The sequence below is a fragment of the Rhea pennata genome, chromosome 1 (genome assembly GCF_028389875.1).
Source record: "Rhea pennata isolate bPtePen1 chromosome 1, bPtePen1.pri, whole genome shotgun sequence".
Lineage (NCBI taxonomy): Eukaryota > Metazoa > Chordata > Aves > Rheiformes > Rheidae > Rhea > Rhea pennata.
In genome coordinates, this window is record NC_084663.1 from 1,236,666 (window position 1) to 1,253,964 (window position 17,299).

A 17,299-nucleotide genomic window follows, 5' to 3' on the forward strand; every position below is an offset into this window, starting at 1 on the left:
GGAGGGGTGCACGCCGTGGGGTCCTGTGGGGCCGTGTGACCCTCCTGCCCCAGCTCCGCAGGGCTCCCCCTCCCTGCCGCCGCCCCGAGCGCCCGGCTGTGGGGCAGCCCCACGGCCCCGCTGGCGGCACAGTGCGGCCCTGCCTGCCGCAGCGTCTCCTGGGGCGCCGTGGGGCAGGCAGCGGGGTCCCATCCTGCTCCGTCCCGTCCCAGTGGCGGTGGGTGCACAGTCCCCCCCCACCCCCGCAGCCGTGGGGCGGCAGCCCGGGGGCGGCGCCGCTCGCAGTGGGGCCGGCCGGCGTGGGGCGCACAGGGTCCCCATGGGGGTCATGCTGGCAGCCTCGGGCATGGCGCTTTATTGGGTACAGCGGGGGGCACGGGCGAGAGCGGGGCCCGCCGGCAGCACGCGGGGGGCCGGGCGAGCAGCCTGGGGGCAGCCCCAAACGCCCCCTCCTCCAGCGGCTGTGGGGCTCGGGGGCCTTCATCGCTGGGGGGCTCGGGGGCACGGCATAGGGGTGGGGGGCTCGGGGGCATGGTGGGTGGCTATAGGGGGTCTCTGGGGCACGCCAGCAGGTGGCTATGGGGCGTCTGTAGGGCACGGACAGGTGGCTATGGGGGGTCTCTGGGGCACAGCATAGGGGAAGGGGCCTCTGGGGCATGGTGGGTGGTTATAGGGGGGTCTCTGGGGCATGGTAGGGGGCCATAGGGGGTCTCTGGGGCACGGTGGGCAGCTATAGGGGGTCTCTGGGGCACGGTAGGGGGCCATAGGGGGTCTCTGGGGCACGGCGGGTGGCTATAGGGGGGTCTCCGCAGCACGGTAGGGGGCCATAGGGGGTGTCTGGGGCACGGCGGGTGGCTATAGGGGGGTCTCCGGGGCACGGTGGGCGGCTATAGGGGCTCTCTGGGGCATGGTGGGCGGCTATAGGGGGGTCTCTGGGGCATGGCAGGTGGCTATAGGGGCTCTCTGGGGCATGGTGGGCGGCTATAGGGGGGTCTCTGGGGCATGGCAGGTGGCTATAGGGGCTCTCTGGGGCATGGTGGGCGGCTATAGGGGGTCTCCAGGGCCTCAGCGGCAGCTGGGGGTCCCCAGCACGGCGGATGACCGGGGGGGTCATGGTGACCTGGGGGGTGGCTGAGGAGGGTCTCTGGGGCACGGTGGGTGGCTGGGGGTCTGGGGGTCTCTGGGCATCACCTGAGCGGGGGGGGGTCCCCCGGCACGTCGGGGGCCGGGGGGTCTCCGGGACGTGGCGGGGCGCCGGGGCGGGGGTCTCTCGGTGGGGCCACCCCGCGCCCTACAAGTCTATGGTGTCGCTGCCGAGGCTGAGGCGGTCGCCGAGGCTGCCGGGGGGCCCCGGGGGGTGGCGGGGCGGTGGGGGCGACCGCGGGGGGCTGCCCCCCGCCCAGCTCTGCGAGGCCCGTGGCACCGCCCAGCCCCCCCGGGACAGTCCGTGGGGCGAGCCGGCGCTGCCCCGACACCGCCGCGCCGGGGGGCACGCCGCCGGCACCGCCGCGCACGAGGCGGCGCGCTGCAGGGCCGCCGGCGGCTCCGGGGCTGGGATCGCGGCGGCGCTGCCGAGCCCCGACGTGCGCGTGGGGCTGGACCCGGGCGTGCTGGCGGTGCCGAGCCCTGGCGTGCCGGCGGCGTGGGGCCTGGGTGTGTTGGCGGTGCTGAGCCCCGGTGCATTGGCGGTGCTGAGCCCTGGCGTGCCGGCGGCGTGGGGCCTGGGTGTGTTGGCGGTGCTGAGCCCCGGTGCATTGGTGGTGCTGAGCCCTGGCGTGCCGGCGGCGTGGGGCCTGGGTGTGTTGGCGGTGCTGAGCCCCGGTGCATTGGCGGTGCTGAGCCCTGGCATGCTGGTGGCGTGGGGCCTGGGTGCATCGGCGGCGCTGAGCCCTGGCGTGCCGGCGGCGTGGGGCCTGGGTGCATTGGCGGTGCTGAGCTCCGGTGCATTGGCGGTGCTGAGCCCCGGTGCATTGGCGGCGCTGAGCCCTGGCGTGCCGGCGGCGTGGGGCCTGGGTGCATTGGCAGTGCTGAGCTCCGGTGCATTGGCGGTGCTGAGCCCCGGTGCATTGGCGGTGCTGAGCCCTGGCATGCTGGTGGCGTGGGGCCTGGGTGCATTGGTGGTGCTGAGCTCCGGTGCATTGGCGGCGCTGAGCCCTGGCGTGCCGGCGGCGTGGGGCCTGGGTGTGTTGGCGGTGCCGAGCATGGGTGCATTGGTGGTGCTGAGCCCCGGTGCATTGGTGGTGCTGAGCCCTGGCGTGCTGGTGTCGTGGGGCCTGGGTGCGTTGGTGGTGCCGAGCGCTGGTGCATTGGTGGTGCCGGATCCTGGTGTGCTGGCAGTGCTGAGCCCTGGTGCATTGGTAGTGCTGGGCTCCGGAGCACTCGCGGTGCCGAGTCCCAGTGCGTTGGCGGTGCCGAGCCCCGGTGCGCTGGCGCGATCAAACCCCGGTGCGCCAGCAGTGCCGAGCCCCGGCGTGCCGGCGCCGCGGGGCCGGGGGGCCTCGCCGAAGAGCGCCTCGTCGATGCTGCGCCGCAGGTCGATGGGCGAGGGCGGGCGGAAGCCGGCCGTGGGGTCCCCGTCGGCGCCGGGCGCCTCGCCGGGGGTCCCGGCGCCCGGCGGCTCCTCGGGGCGGGCGGCCGGCGGCGGCGGCGGCGGCGGCTTCTCGTCGGGGGCCCGTCGGGCGGCGCGCAGCCCCAGCAGCGCCAGCGGCAGCCCGGCGCCGGCCTCGGCGAGCCGGCAGCCCAGCTGCAGCGCCCACCACGGCCAGGGGCGCAGCGGCGGCGGCCCCCAGCCCAGGGCGCGCACCGCCGCCAGGCCCTGCAGCGCCGCGCTCAGCAGCAGCGCCGCCGCCGCCCCCGCCAACGCCGCGCCGCCGCCGCCGCGCCGGCCCCGCCGCGCCGCCGCCGCCGCCAGCGCCGCCGCCAGCGCCGCGAAGAGCCCCCGCGGCGCCAGCAGCAGCAGCGGCGGCGCCGGGCGGCCCGGCGGCACCGCCAGCGCCGCGCCGCCCGCCGCCGCCGCGTGCAGCAGCGCCAGGGCGGCCAGCACGGGCGGGCGGCGCAGCGGGGCGCCGCAGCGGCGCCGGCGGCTGCAGCGCGGCGGCGGCGGAGGCGGCCGCGCCGGCGGCAGCGCCAGCGCCAGCGCCAGCGCCCAGGCGAGGCAGGGGAAGGGCAGCTCGAAGAGGAGGCGCGCGGCGGCGGGCGGCAGCCGGCCCCGGCGCTCGTAGGCGTCGTAGAAGAGCGGGAAGGCGCGGGCGGCCCCGGCGGCGGCCAGCAGCCCCGCCAGCGGCGCCAGCAGCCCGGCGGCGGGCGGGCGGGCGCGCGGCAGCACCGCCAGCGCCGCCAGCGCCAGCAGCGCCAGCAGCCCGAACAGGCAGCCGGCCCCGTAGACGTGGGCGTCCCAGGCGGCGCCCCAGGCGGCCGCCGCCGTCGCCCAGTCGGCGCGCAGGGCCACCAGGGCCGGCGGCCACGGCGGAGGCACGGCGGGGCCCGGCGGCGCCGGCGTGCCGCACGGCTCCGGCGCCCCGCACGCGGCCGCCGCCGCCGCCGCCGCCGCCGGCTCCTCTCCCTCGGCGCCGCGCGCCGGCTCGCGGCCGGGCAGCCGGGCTGCGGAGGGGGAGCGGGCTCAGCGCGGCGGCGAGCGGGACGCACGGGCGGGCACCCATGTGCCCCCCGCGCCCCACGCGCAGCCCTGGTCACCCCCCACGGCCCCACCCGCGCGCCCCCCGCGCCCCACGCACAGCCCTGGTCACCCCCCACGGCCCCACCCGTGCGCCCCCCGCTCCCCACGCACAGCCCTGGTCACCCCCCACTGCCCCCCGCGTGCCCCCCGCGCCCCGCGCACAGCCCTGGTCACCCCCCACGGCCCCACCCGCGCGCCCCCCGCTCCCCACGCACAGCCCTGGTCACCCCCCACTGCCCCCCGCGTGCCCCCCGCGCCCCACGCACAGCCCTGGTCACCCCCCACGGCCCCACCCGCGCACCCCCCGCTCCCCACGCACAGCCCTGGTCACCCCCCACTGCCCCCCGTGTGCCCCCCGCGCCCCACACACAGCCCTGGTCACCCCCCACTGCCCCCCGCGTGCCCCCCGCTCCCCACGCACAGCCCTGGTCACCCCCCACGCACCCCCCGCGTGCCCCCCGCGCCCCACGCACAGCCTTGGTCACCCCCCACGGCCCCCCCCACGCGCCCCCCACTCCCCACGCACAGCCCTGATCACCCCCCACGCACCCCCCCCGCGTGCCCCCCGCGCCCCACGCACAGCCCTGGTCACCCCCCACGCACCCCCCCCGCGTGCCCCCCGCTCCCCACGCACAGCCCTGGTCACCCCCCACGCACCCCCCGCGTGCCCCCCGCGCCCCACGCACAGCCCTGGTCACCCCCCACTGCCCCCTGCACCCCACACACAGCCTTGGTCACCCCCCACGGCCCCCCCCGCGTGCCCCCCACTCCCCACGCACAGTCCTGATCACCCCCCATGCACCCTCCCCTGCGCCCCCCGCTCCCCACACACAGCCTTGGTCACCCCCCACGCCCCCCCCCGCGCACCCCCCACTCCCCACGCACAGCCCTGGTCACCCCCCATGCACCCTCCCCTGCGCCCCCCGCTCCCCACACACAGCCTTGGTCACCCCCCACGGCCCCCCCCCGCGCGCCCCCCACTCCCCACGCACAGCCCTGATCACCCCCCATGCACCCTCCCCTGCGCCCCCCGCTCCCCACACACAGCCTTGGTCACCCCCCACGGCCCCCCCCGCGCACCCCCCACTCCCCACGCACAGCCCTGATCACCCCCCATGCACCCTCCCCTGCGCCCCCCGCTCCCCACACACAGCCCTGGTCACCCCCCACGGCCCCCCCCCGCGCGCCCCCCACTCCCCACACACAGTCCTGATCACCCCCCATGCACCCTCCCCTGCGCCCCCCGCTCCCCACACACAGCCTTGGTCACCCCCCACGGCCCCCCCCGCGCGCCCCCCACTCCCCACGCACAGCCCTGATCACCCCCCATGCATCCTCCCCTGCGCCCCCCGCTCCCCACACACAGCCTTGGTCACCCCCCACGGCCCCCCCCCGCGCGCCCCCCACTCCCCATGCACAGCCCTGATCACCCCCCATGCACCCTCCCCTGTGCCCCCCGCTCCCCACACACAGCCCTGGTCACCCCACACACCCGCGCGCCCCCCACTCCCCATGCACAGCCCTGATCACCCCCCATGCACCCTCCCCTGTGCCCCCCGCTCCCCACACACAGCCCTGGTCACCCCACACATGGCCCTGTAAACCCCACATGCAGCCTTGTGCACCCCACAAACCTTGGCCACCCCACATCCAGCCTTGTGCACTCCCCACACGCCTGTGCACAGCCCCATTCGCCACACGCACCCCTGGGCACCCTGCACACCCCCCCACACCCCTGGGCACAGCCTTGTGCACCCCACACACACCCCTGGGCACCCCGCACACCCCACGCACAGCCCCGAGCACACCACGCACCCATGGGCACCCCACACACACCCCTGGGCACCCTGCACACCCCACACAGCCCTGAGCACACCACGCACCCCTGGGTGCAGCCTTGTGCACCCCACACACACCCCTGGGCACCCCGCACACCCCACGCACAGCCCCAAGCACACCACGCACCCATGGGCACCCCACACACACCCCTGGGCACCCTGCACACCCCACGCACAGCCCCGAGCACACCATGCACCCCTGGGCGCAGCCTTGTGCACCCCACACACACCCTGCCCACCCCACGCACAGCCCTGAGCACACCACGCACCCCTGGGCACAGCCCTGCACCCTGCATCGTGCAGCCCTGCACACACAGCACGCCCCACGTGCACGCCACGTGCCCCGGGCACAGCCCTTGGCACAGTGCACGCCCGTGTGCACAGCGCACACCCTGTGCACAGCCCTGCACACACAGCACGCCCCACGTGCACGCCACGTGCCCCGGGCACAGCCCTTGGCACAGTGCACGCCCGTGTGCACAGCGCACACCCTGTGCACAGCCCTGCACACACAGCACGCCCCACGTGCACGCCGCGTGCCCCTGGGCACAGCCTTTGGCACAGCGCACGCCCGTGTGCACAGCGCACACCCTGTGCACAGCCCTGCACACACAGCACGCCCCACGTGCACGCCGCGTGCCCCTGGGCACAGCCTTTGGCACAGCGCACGCCCGTGTGCACAGCGCACACCCTGTGCACAGCCCTGCACACACAGCACGCCCCACGTGCATGCCGCGTGCCCCTGTGCACAGCCCTCGGCACAGCGCACACCCATGTGCACAGCGCACACCCCGTGCACAGCCCTGCACACACAGCACGCCCCACGTGCACGCCACGTGCCCCGGGCACAGCCCTTGGCACAGTGCACGCCCGTGTGCACAGCGCACACCCCGTGCACAGCCCTCCACACACAGCACGCCCCATGTGCACGCCACGTGCCCTGGGCACAGCCCTTGGCACAGTGCACGCCCGTGTGCACAGCGCACACCCCGTGCACAGCCCTGCACACACAGCATGCCCCACGTGCACGCCACGTGCCCCGGGCACAGCCCTTGGCACAGTGCACGCCCGTGTGCACAGCGCACACCCCGTGCACAGCCCTGCACACACAGCACGCCCCACGTGCACGCCACGTGCCCTGGGCACAGCCCTTGGCACAGTGCACGCCCGTGTGCACAGCGCACACCCCGTGCACAGCCCTCCACACACAGCACGCCCCATGTGCACGCCACGTGCCCCGGGCACAGCCCTCGGCACAGCGCACGCCCGTGTGCACAGCGCACACCCCGTGCACAGCCCTGCACACACAGCACGCCCCACGTGCACGCCGCGTGCCCCTGTGCACAGCCCTCGGCACAGTGCACGCCCGTGTGCACAGCGCACACCCTGTGCACAGCCCTGCACACACAGCACGCCCCACGTGCATGCCGCGTGCCCCTGGGCACAGCCCTCGGCACAGCGCACACCCATGTGCACAGCGCACACCCCGTGCACAGCCCTGCACACACCACATACCCATTAGCACCCGGCAAGCCCGCGCACAGCCCCGCGCACCCCTGCGTGCACAGCACCCTCGCGCACAGCCCTGCGTGTCCAGCACCCCACGCGCGGGGTCGATGCGGCCCCAGGGGCACAGGGCGGCCGCGCCAGGGCAGCAAGACCCCCGGGCGCCGCCGGCGCAGAGCCTCCCCGCCGGCGCGCCGAAACGCACCGCGGCTCCTCTCCGAGCACACGAAACAGATCTTTTTTTCTCTGGGTCCCCACGAGGTCACAACATCGCGGGTGCCCAGGGCAGCTTCACGGGTGCCCGGTGCATCTGCAGCGTCGCGGGCGCCCGGTGCAGCACCGCGGGCGCCCGGCGCACCGGTGGCAGCCTCAGGGGCTGTGGCAGGGCAGCGGGTGGACCAGGTAGCTCTCGATGCACTCGAAGACGGTTTCGGGGTCCTGGTTGGCGTTGACGTGGATGGCGTCGCGGTAGAAGAGCTCCAGGTCGGCGACGTGGTAGTCGTAGCGCTCGCGGCGCTCCTGCAGGGCCTCGGGGCTGTCGCGGGGGTGCCGGCGCAGGCGGCGCTGCACGGCGCGGCTGGGCGCCGGCCGGAGCAGCGCGTGGAAGCGCTTGCCGCTGACGGGGTCGACGCGCCGCGGCGTCACCCGCTCGGCCGCCGCCGCCGCCGGCAGCGTCAGGAAGACGACGCGGTTGGGGCCGAGCCCGGCCGCCGCCAGCAGCTCCGCCTGGTCCAGGTCGCGGGGGAAGCCGTGCAGCACCCAGCCGGCCGCCGCCGCCGGGGGCCGCGCCATGCGCTCCCGCAGCACCCGCAGCACCAGCCCGTCGGGCGCGGGGCCGCCGCGCCGCAGGCAGGGCTGCAGGAGCCGGCCGAGGCGGCCGCCCGCGGCGGCGGCGGCCCGCAGCAGCCGCCCGCAGCGCAGGTCGGCCAGCCCGTACCTGCGCCGCAGCAGGGCGGCTTGCAGGCGCTTGCCGCTGCCGGGGGGGCCGCAGAGCAGCAGGCGGGGCGCGAAGGGCGCCGCGGCGCGCGGCCCGCGCCGCACGCGCTCCAGGACCTGCCGGCACACGTCGGCGCACGGCTGGTCGGCGTCGACGGCGCAGAGGCGGGGGCCGAAGGCCCGCAGGATGCCGGGCAGCTGCCGGTGGTGCTGCAGCAGGCGCCGCGCCACGCGGGCCTCGGCGTCGCCGGGCAGCGGCACCAGGCGCCGCTGCACGGCGGCGTCGGCGGGCCAGGCGAAGGTGGTGTGGTAGACGTGGCCCGTGGCGGGGTCCAGGCGGCGGCCCAGGGCGCGCTCCAGTAGCGCGGCGTCGGGCGCCCGCAGCAGCACCGCGTGCCGCGGCAGCACGCCGCGCGCCTGCAGCGCCAGCGCCTGCGCCCGGCTCGCCGGCAGCCCCTCCAGCACCCAGCCGCGGCGGGCGCAGCCCGGCTCCGCCGCCCGCCCCGCCGCCAGCTCGGCCCAGACCTCGGCGGACACGCGCCGGCCGCGCCGCAGGCTCTCCCGCGCCGCCGCCGCCGCCGCCGCCGGCCGCCCGCCGGCCAGCAGCCGCCCGGGGCTCAGGTGAACGGCGCCCAGCGCCCGGCACAGCCGGGCGGCCACCGTGGTCTTGCCGGCGGCGGGGGGGCCCAGCAGCAGCACGCGGGGCGCCCGGTCGCCGTCGCGCCGCAGCAGCTCCGCCAGGAAGGGCAGCGGCTCCGGGGGCTGCCGCAGCAGCAGGGCCTCCAGCAGGCTCTGCAGCAGCTCGAAGAGCCCATGCCGCTCGGCGTAGAGGGCGGCGGGCGGCGCGCCGGGCGGCAGAGCGGGCAGCGCCATGGCCCCGCCGCGGAACCGCCGCAACGGCCGCTGCCCCCCCCGCCCCCGCCCCTGCTGTCGCCGTCGGCGTCGCCGCGGCGCCGCGTCCCGCCCGGATCCCCCGCTGCGCACCCCCCCCCGCGTGGGCGTCGGGGCACCCCTGCCACGCTGCGCACCCCCCCCCGGGTGGGCGTCGGGGCACCCCGGCCACGCTGCGCACCCCCCCCCGGGTGGGCGTCGGGGCACCCCGGCCACGCTGCGCACCCCCCCCCGGGTGGGCGTCGGGGCACCCCTGCCACGCTGCGCACCCCCCCCCGGGTGGGCGTCGGGGCACCCCGGCCACGCTGCGCACCCCCCCCCGCGTGGGCGTCGGGGCACCCCGGCCACGCTGCGCACCCCCCCCCGGGTGGGCGTCGGGGCACCCCGGCCACGCTGCGCACCCCCCCCCGCGTGGGCGTCGGGGCACCCCTGCCACGCTGCGCACACCCCCCGCGTGGGTGTCGGGGCACCCCCGCCACGCTGCGCACCCCCCCCCGCGTGGGGGTCGGGGCACCTGGCCACGCTGCGCACCCCCCCCCGGGTGGGCGTCGGGGCACCCCTGCCACGCTGCGCACCCCCCCCCGCGTGGGCGTCGGGGCACCCCCAAACCAGGCTGTACACCCCCCGCGTGGGCGTCAGGGCACCCGGCCACGCTGCGCACCCCCCTGGCGTGGGCGTCGGGGCACCCCCAAACCAGGCTGTACACCCCCTGCGTGGGCGTCGGGGCACCCGGCCACGCTGCGCACCCCCCCGGCGTGGGCATCGGGGCACCCCCAAACCAGGCTGTGCACACCCACACCAGCCTGTGCCACACACACACACACACACTGGGCACACCCGCCACACTGTGCACACCCACACCAGCCTGTGCCACACACATACACACACACACACACGCCCTGGGCACCTCCAAACCGGTTTGTGTATCCCCAAACCAGGCTGTGCCACACACACACACTGGGCACCCCCAAACCAGGCTGTGCACACCCACACCAGCGTGTACCACACACACACACACATGTACACACACACACACACTGGGCACCCCTAAACCAGGCTGTGCACACCCACACCAGCCTGTACCACACACACACACACATGTACACACACACACACTGGGCACCCCTAAACCAGGCTGTGCACACCCACACCAGCCTGTACCACACGCACACACACACCCTGGGCACCCCCAAACCAGGCTGTGCACCCCCGCATCGCCCGTGCCCCCCATCCTGCTCTGCACCCCACACCGCCCGTGGCCACAGGCACCCGTGCTGCACCCCCACCCCATGCACCCCGTACCGCCTGCGCCCCCCACTTGCCCAGGGGCTGCTCCCGCTCACCCGGCCCCATAGCACTGCCGTCCGGCTCCGGCTCCTGCTCCGGCTCTGGCTCCTGCTCCTGCTCCGGCTCCTGCTCCGGCTCCTGCTCCGGCTCTGGTTCCTGCTCTGGCTCCGGCTCCGGCTGCTCCGTGTTGTGGGTCCAGTTGCCGTCGGGCCCCTCATGGCCAGCAGCAGGCAGCCACCAGCTGGGGGGCAGCGTGGGCACGAGGAATCCTGCGGGGACGCGTGGGCCCCGTGGGCGAGTGGCACTGGGGGGGCACTGGCACCCTGCCCCGCAGCGCCTCCGGCACCCACCCGTGTCCTCTGGGCACCCACCTGTGACTGTCACGTGCCCACTCGTGTTTGCCATGCACCCACCCGTGCCCACTGCACTCCTACTTGTACCCGCCACACACCCCCTGCACCCAGCGTCCCACTCGTGTCCCCTTGGCACCCACTCGTGTCTGCTGCACACCCACTCGTGTCCGCTGCACACCCTCTGCACCCTGTCTGCCTGTTCGTGTCCATCAGGCATCCACCCGCATCTGCCACCCCCCCACCGTGTCCACTGGGCACCTACCCACATCCGCTGTGTCCCCCCCTCGTCTCCACCACTCTCCCACCCGTGTCCACTGTGCACCCCCACCCACTCGTGTCCATCGGACACCCGCTCGTGCCCACCACGTTCCCCTCCGCCTCAGCTGCACTCCCACCCGTGTCCACCGCGCACCCCCGCCCACCCAGCTGTGTCCACTGTGCACCCCCGCCCACCCACTCGTGTCCATCGGACACCCGCTCATGCCCACCACGTTCCCCTCCACGTCAGCTGCACTCCCACCCGTGTCTGCCGCGCACCCCCGCCCACCCAGCCGTGTCCACCGTGCACCCCTGCCCACGCACTCGTGTCCATCAGGCATGCACTCGTGCCTGCCACATTCCCCTCCGTGTTTGCCACGATCCCACCCGTGTCCATCGCCCATCCCCGCCCACCCACTCGTGTGCATCGGACACCCGCTCGTGCCCACCACGTTCCCCTCCGCGTCCGCCGCGCTCCCACCCGCGTCTGCCGCACACCCCCACCCACCCAGCTGTGTCCACTGTGCACACTCGCCCACCCACTCGTGTCCATCGGACACCCGCTCGTGCCCACCACATTCCCCTCCGCGTCCGCCGCGATCCCACCCGTGTCCATCGCCCATCCCCGCCCACCCACTCGTGTCCATTGGACACCCGCTCCTGCCCACCACGTTCCCCTCCGCGTCCGCAGCGCTCCCACTCGCGTCCGCCGCGCACCCCCGCCCACCCAGCCGTGTCCGCGCGCGCCCCCGCCCGCCCACGCGCGTCCGCGCCGCGCGCGCCGCCTCCCCGCGGGCGCTCACCGGCGGCGCCGAGCTTGCCGGCGAGCTGGGCGATGCCGGCGCGGAGGCCGGGCAGGGCCGCGCCGCCCCCGGCGGCCGCCGGCCGCGGCTCCAGGCCGGCCGTGAGGCCCACGGCCACGTCCAGCTCCAGCTCCCGGCCGCGGCGGCCCGCGGCGGTGGCGCGGGGCTGCGCGGGCGCCGTGGGCGCGGGGCCGCCGCCGCCGCCGCCGGAGCCCGGCTCGTCCGCGGCGGGCGGCGTCGGGGCGGCGCTGGCGGCGCCGGGCGGCCGCGGCCCCCCCTGGCTCCGCACCTTGAGCTTGAAGCTGAGGCCGAGGTTGAGGGCGAGCAGCGGGGCGGCGCTGCGGGCGGGCGGCGCCGTCGGGGCGGCCGCGGCCGGGGCCGGGCCGGGCGCCGGGGCCGGGGCCAGCGCCAGCGCCAGGGCCAGCAGCGGCCACGCGGGGCCCCCCCGCGCCATGGGCGGCCCCGCGGCGGCGGCGGCGGCAGTGGGGCTGCGGAGAGGGGCAGGGGCCGGGGTGAGCGCCCCACGGCACGGCCCGCCCCATGGCACCCGGGCAGCCCCACGGCGCCCAGACCGCCCCACGGCACCCGGGCAGCCCCACGGCACGGCCTGCCCCACGGCACCCAGGCAGCCCCACGGCACGGCCTGCCCCACGGCACCTGGGCAGCCCCACGGCGCCCAGACCGTCCCACAGCACCCGGGCAGCCCCACAGCACGGCCCGCCCCATGGCACCCAGGCAGCCCCACAGCACCCAGACCGCCCCACGGCACCCGGGCAGCCCCACGGCACCCAGACCACCCCACGGCACCCGGGCAGCCCCACAGCACGGCCCGCCCCACAGCACCCAGGCAGCCCCACGGCACCCAGACCGCCCCACGGCACCCGGGCAGCCCCATGGCGCCCAGACCGCCCCACGGCACCCGGGCAGCCCCACAGCACCCAGACTGCCCCCCTTGGCACCAATCCGGCCCCGGGGCCCCGCCAGCCCCACGTGGCCCGTGGGTCCGCATCCCCGCACGTGCGGCGGCTGCCCTGCACCCCACACAGCCCGACCGTGCGCCCTGCGCAGGGCGCCTGGGACGCACACACACATGCACACGCATGTGCACACACGTGCACACACACACACACACACACACACCAGAGCACCATCCCTGCCACCCGCCCCGCGGCCCCGGGCGCCCGGCAGCCCGGGCCGGGCGGAGGGTGGGGGCCCCGCGCCCCCGCGCCTGCCAGCGGGGCCGGGCGCCAGCGTGCCGCGTCGCAGCGCTGCCGCGTGTGACAGCGCCTGTCTCGCAGTGTCACGTCTGGGCACGTCAGGGCGCCCGGCGCTGCCTCCCGGGCGGCCGCCGACGGATGCGATGTGACGGGGGCTAACGGGGCACGAGGGACCTGCCGCCGCCGCCCGCGGCGCTGGCAGCCGGGCCGGGCGGGGGGCCCCGCCGCCTCCCCGGGGTGGGGGGCCCTTCTCCTGCCGGCACCCCACGGTGTGGGGCTGGGCCCCCCCAGACGGGGCACCCGGGGCGGGCGCCGGCGACCGCGGGACACGCCGGGCAGTGCGGCCGGGCAACCCGCCCCGTGGGCACGCGTGGCTCGCACCCCCCCGGGGATGCTCGCGCACGCCGTGTCCTGCTCCGTGTCCCCTGCTCCGTGTGTCCTGCTCTGTGTCCCCTGCTCCGTGTCCCCTGTGCTGTCCCCTGCTCCATGTCCCACACCCTGTGTCCTGCACCGTGTGTCCTGCACCGTGTCCTGCTCCGTGTCCTGCTCCGTGTGTCCTGCTCCGTGTCCCGTGCGCTGTGTCCCTTGCACGCTCACACTCACGGACCAGACCGCGCATACACACCACAGGCACTCGTGCACACACTCTGCTGTTGCACCCTGCCCCCCCTGTCCCCTGGGACCCCCAGAGCCCTGCCCCCCGTGCACCCCCTGGGCTCTGCCCCCCCCAGCCCCACTGCCCCGGGGCAGCACGGAGGGGCCTGGCCCGCGCTCACCGGCCTCCGCGGTGGCTCCGGCTCCGGCTCCGGCACCGTCAGTGGCAGCGGCTCCGGCAGCAGCAGCGACTGGCAGGGCGGGCGGGCAGGGCCCCTTCCTCCTCCTCCTCCTCCTCCTCCTCCTCCTGCCCCCAGCAAGGGCAGCGCAGGTAACTCCGTGGCCACGGGGAGCTGCCAGCTGTGTCCCCACACTGCGCCCAACGCACACGCTGCACACACTGCTCGCACGCTGCACACACTGCTCGTGCACTGCACACTGGCACTGCACACACTGCTCGCACTCCACACACACTGCACGCACTGCATTCATGGCACTGTGCACTATACACACCTCACACGCAACACCCACACTGCGCACACTGCTCACACACTGCACACACTGCTCACACACTGCACACTCACACTGCACTTAACATCCACAGTGCTCACACCACACCCACACTACTCACACCCTGCGCACAACACACCGCACACGGCACACACACTGCTCACGCATGCTACATGGGCACACCGTGCACGCAGCTGCACGCAGAGCGTGCCTGCCCTGCACCCAGCACACGCTGCACGCACACCGCGTGCATTTACAGCACACACTGCACAGTGTGCACACACGCACGCGTGCACCGCCCCCACATCCGCATACATGGCATGTGCACTGCTTACACATGCATCGCACACACCCCAGTGCACAGTCCATAGTGCACACACACTCCAGTGCTCACATATACCCAATTCACTGCACAGTGCACATATGTTGTACACCCCCCCATGCACACACACCTCCTGTGCACACTGCATGCACACTGCACAGCCATGCAACACCAGCACACCCACGTGACGATGCATGGCCTGGCACTGCACACACACAGGCCCGTGTACACAGACATGCACACACGTGCCAAGGGCACCACACACCCACAGGGGACAGCACTTACACGCGCACGTACACACTCACACACCCTAACATGTAGCTGGGCACTGCTGCAACGGCCCTGTGCCTTCTCACAGAACGGATGATGCCTATCTGTGCTTGCACACCTGTGGTACACACGTGCCTACACATGCGTGTATACACACCCACCTGCCCATGCCATGCACTCGCCCAGCTCCACACATGCACGCATAGCCATGCAGGGACACACACTCCTTGCACACATTCATGCACATGCTTATACACTCCCCCATGCCAGCATATGCACACGGCTGTGTACACACTGATGTGTGTGTGCACCATGCACACACCTCCGGGCAGTCACATACACAGCCCTATGCAGACAAATGCACACCTACTGCACATGCACACCTCATGCAAACACATGCACACTCCCTTGCACACAGACACACACACACCCCTATGTGGCCACATGCACACGTGTGACACTCCCTTGTGCACACATGCACACCCACAGGACATACACACATGCACATCATGCAGGCAAACACACATCACCCTGCGCACACATCACCCCCCCTTGCACACATGCATGCCCGCTGCACACACATGCACACCCCACCATAGAGACACACGCACATGTGTGACCCCCCACACACACACTCGCTGCCCCGATGGGCGGCCGTGAAGCAGCCTGCGTGGGGGCCGAGCGAGCAGGCTGTGGGGCTCTGCTCGCCGGCACCGGCCCCCGGCCCCACGGGAACTAGGTCAGCGGCTGTGCACGCTCGGGTGAGCCGTGCCGCGCCGAGCCGCGCCGCCGGCGGGCAGCAGCGCGCGGCATGGGGCAGCCCCCTCCGTGCGGGCACGCCCTGCACACTCAAACGGTGCACGCGCTGCACACCCAGGGCACAGGCGCATCCCCCGCTCAACTCACGCGCACAGCTCCTCGCAGAAACTTTCCTGTACGCTTCACGCACGCACACCCCATGCCCCCCAACTGCACACGCGTCCCTGCAGCCCTCTCACACACCCACCTCCCATTGCACACACCCCACTGCACACACTCCCCTACTTCGCTCACACACATCCCCATTGCACCCCCCACGCTGCAGCCCCACTGTACACTGCCCCCATTGCACAAGCCCTATTGCACACACCCCTGCTCTGCACACGCTGCACTGCACATCCACCCACTGCACACCCCCGCTGCACACCCCCACCCACTGCATCCCCCCATCGCACAATGCCTACTGCATGCTCCCCCACTGCACACCCCCGTGCACACACCCCTCCACTGCACACCCTCACTGCACTCCCCTGCACTGCATACCCCTTGCACACTCCTTTTGCACACCCCCACCCACTGCACACACCCCTGTGCACACACACCTCCACTGCACTGGGGCGGGGGGAGGGGCTCTGGGCACCCTGGGGGCCACAGGGACCCATGGGGCTGGGGCAGGGGGGCTCGGGGCGCCCGGGGGCCGCGGGTGCCCGGCGCTGGGCACGCTGCCCACAGCGTTGTATAATCCGTTTTGTAACGGCAGCTCTGGCCTAATCCCGGCTTCCTGCCGGCACCGCCAAGCACCGGCCCCGGAGCCGCCGAGCACACCAGGCCGGCCCCCGGGACAGCCGGAGCCTGCAACAGCCCGACCCCCCCAGCAGCTGGACCCCACAACAGCTGGACCCCGGCACAGCCAGATCCTGGCACAGCTGGACCACCTGCACAGCTGGACCCCCACCCAACCGGAGCCCCTGGACCCCCCGAGCTCCCATCACAGCCAGACCCCGGCCCAGCCAGAGCCCCTGGACCCCCCGAGCCCCCACTACAGCCAGACCCTGGCCCAGCCGGACCCAGGCATGGATGGACCCGCGTCACAGCTGGAGCCCTTGGCACAGCCAGACCCTGGCACAGCCGGATCACCGGCACAGCCGGAGCCTCCCAGCACAGCCGAAGCCCTTGACACAGTCAGTGGCGCCAGGTGAGGGTAGGGGGGCCCTGTGACCCCCCCGCTTTGCCTCCCCCACCCAGGTCCCAGCCCTGTGCCGGGTGCCCCTGGGCTGCTGGGGGCTGCTGGGGGTGGGGGTGTCTGGGGGACATGGGCTACTGGGGGGTGGGGGCACGGGGGGGTGGAGGGGTGCCTGGGGGAGGGGATCTGCCCACATGTGACCCCCCTGGGGGGTCCCAGGGAACATGGGGGTCTGTGGGGTGGGCTATGGAGGACTGTGGGGGATGGGGGCTGCCCACCCATGACCACCTGTGGAGGGTGCCCAGGGGACATGGGGGTCTGTGGGGTGGACTATGGGGGTCCCTGGGGTACAGGGTTTGCCCATGCACAACCCCCCCCCTGGGGTGGGTGCCCAGGGGACACGGGGGTCTGTGGGGTGGGCTATGGGGTCCCTGGGGGATGGCGGCTGCCCACTCATGACCCCCGCTGGACAAGACCCCCCCCATCCCCGTGGGACACAGCCCCGCGGCACCCCAGGGTGCTCCACCCCCACTCGTGCCCAGCCGGACTCCTGGGCCCCTTCCCCCGGGGAGAGGGGGGAGGGAAGAGGGGAGGAGGGAAGGGACAGGATGGGAGGCACCCCCCCCAGCGCCCGCCCCACGGCCCCCCGCCGCCCCGTAGGGAGGATGCGCCAGCGGGGGCCGAGCCGCCGCTGCCCGCCGTCACCGCCACCGCCTTCTCGGGGACCGTCCGCCTGTACAGCCTGGGCGGCGGCGGCGGCGGCGGCGGTGGGGGGGCCGCGGCGGGGGCCCCCGCCAAGCCGCTGCTGCTGCTGCTGCCCTGGCTGGGCGCGGGGCCCCGGGCGCTGGCGCCCTACCTGGCGCTCTACCTGGCGCGGGGGCTCGACGTGCTGGTGG

The 17,299-nt window shown here is 74.7% G+C and overlaps 2 protein-coding genes across 2 annotated transcripts in view; both read right to left on the reverse strand.

Annotated features, from left to right (window-relative positions):
* Positions 1-7,033, reverse strand: part of RBM28 (RNA binding motif protein 28) — a 24,124-nt gene extending 17,091 nt beyond the window's left edge. Inside the window, 3 exon segments of the mRNA XM_062578952.1 lie at positions 1,513-2,620; positions 3,128-3,600; positions 7,030-7,033. Of these exon segments, the coding sequence (XP_062434936.1) occupies positions 1,513-2,620; positions 3,128-3,600; positions 7,030-7,033 (1,585 nt within the window).
* Positions 7,034-7,389: 356 nt separating this feature from the next.
* Positions 7,390-8,829, reverse strand: LOC134142170 (adenylate kinase 8-like). Its single transcript, XM_062578965.1, has 2 exons — positions 8,557-8,829; positions 7,390-8,481 (listed from the first exon to the last, which is right to left on the reverse strand). The coding sequence occupies exons 1-2, from the start codon at positions 8,827-8,829 to the stop codon at positions 7,390-7,392; spliced, it is 1,365 nt and encodes a 454-aa protein (XP_062434949.1).
* Between the last annotated feature and the right edge of the window lie 8,470 nt (positions 8,830-17,299).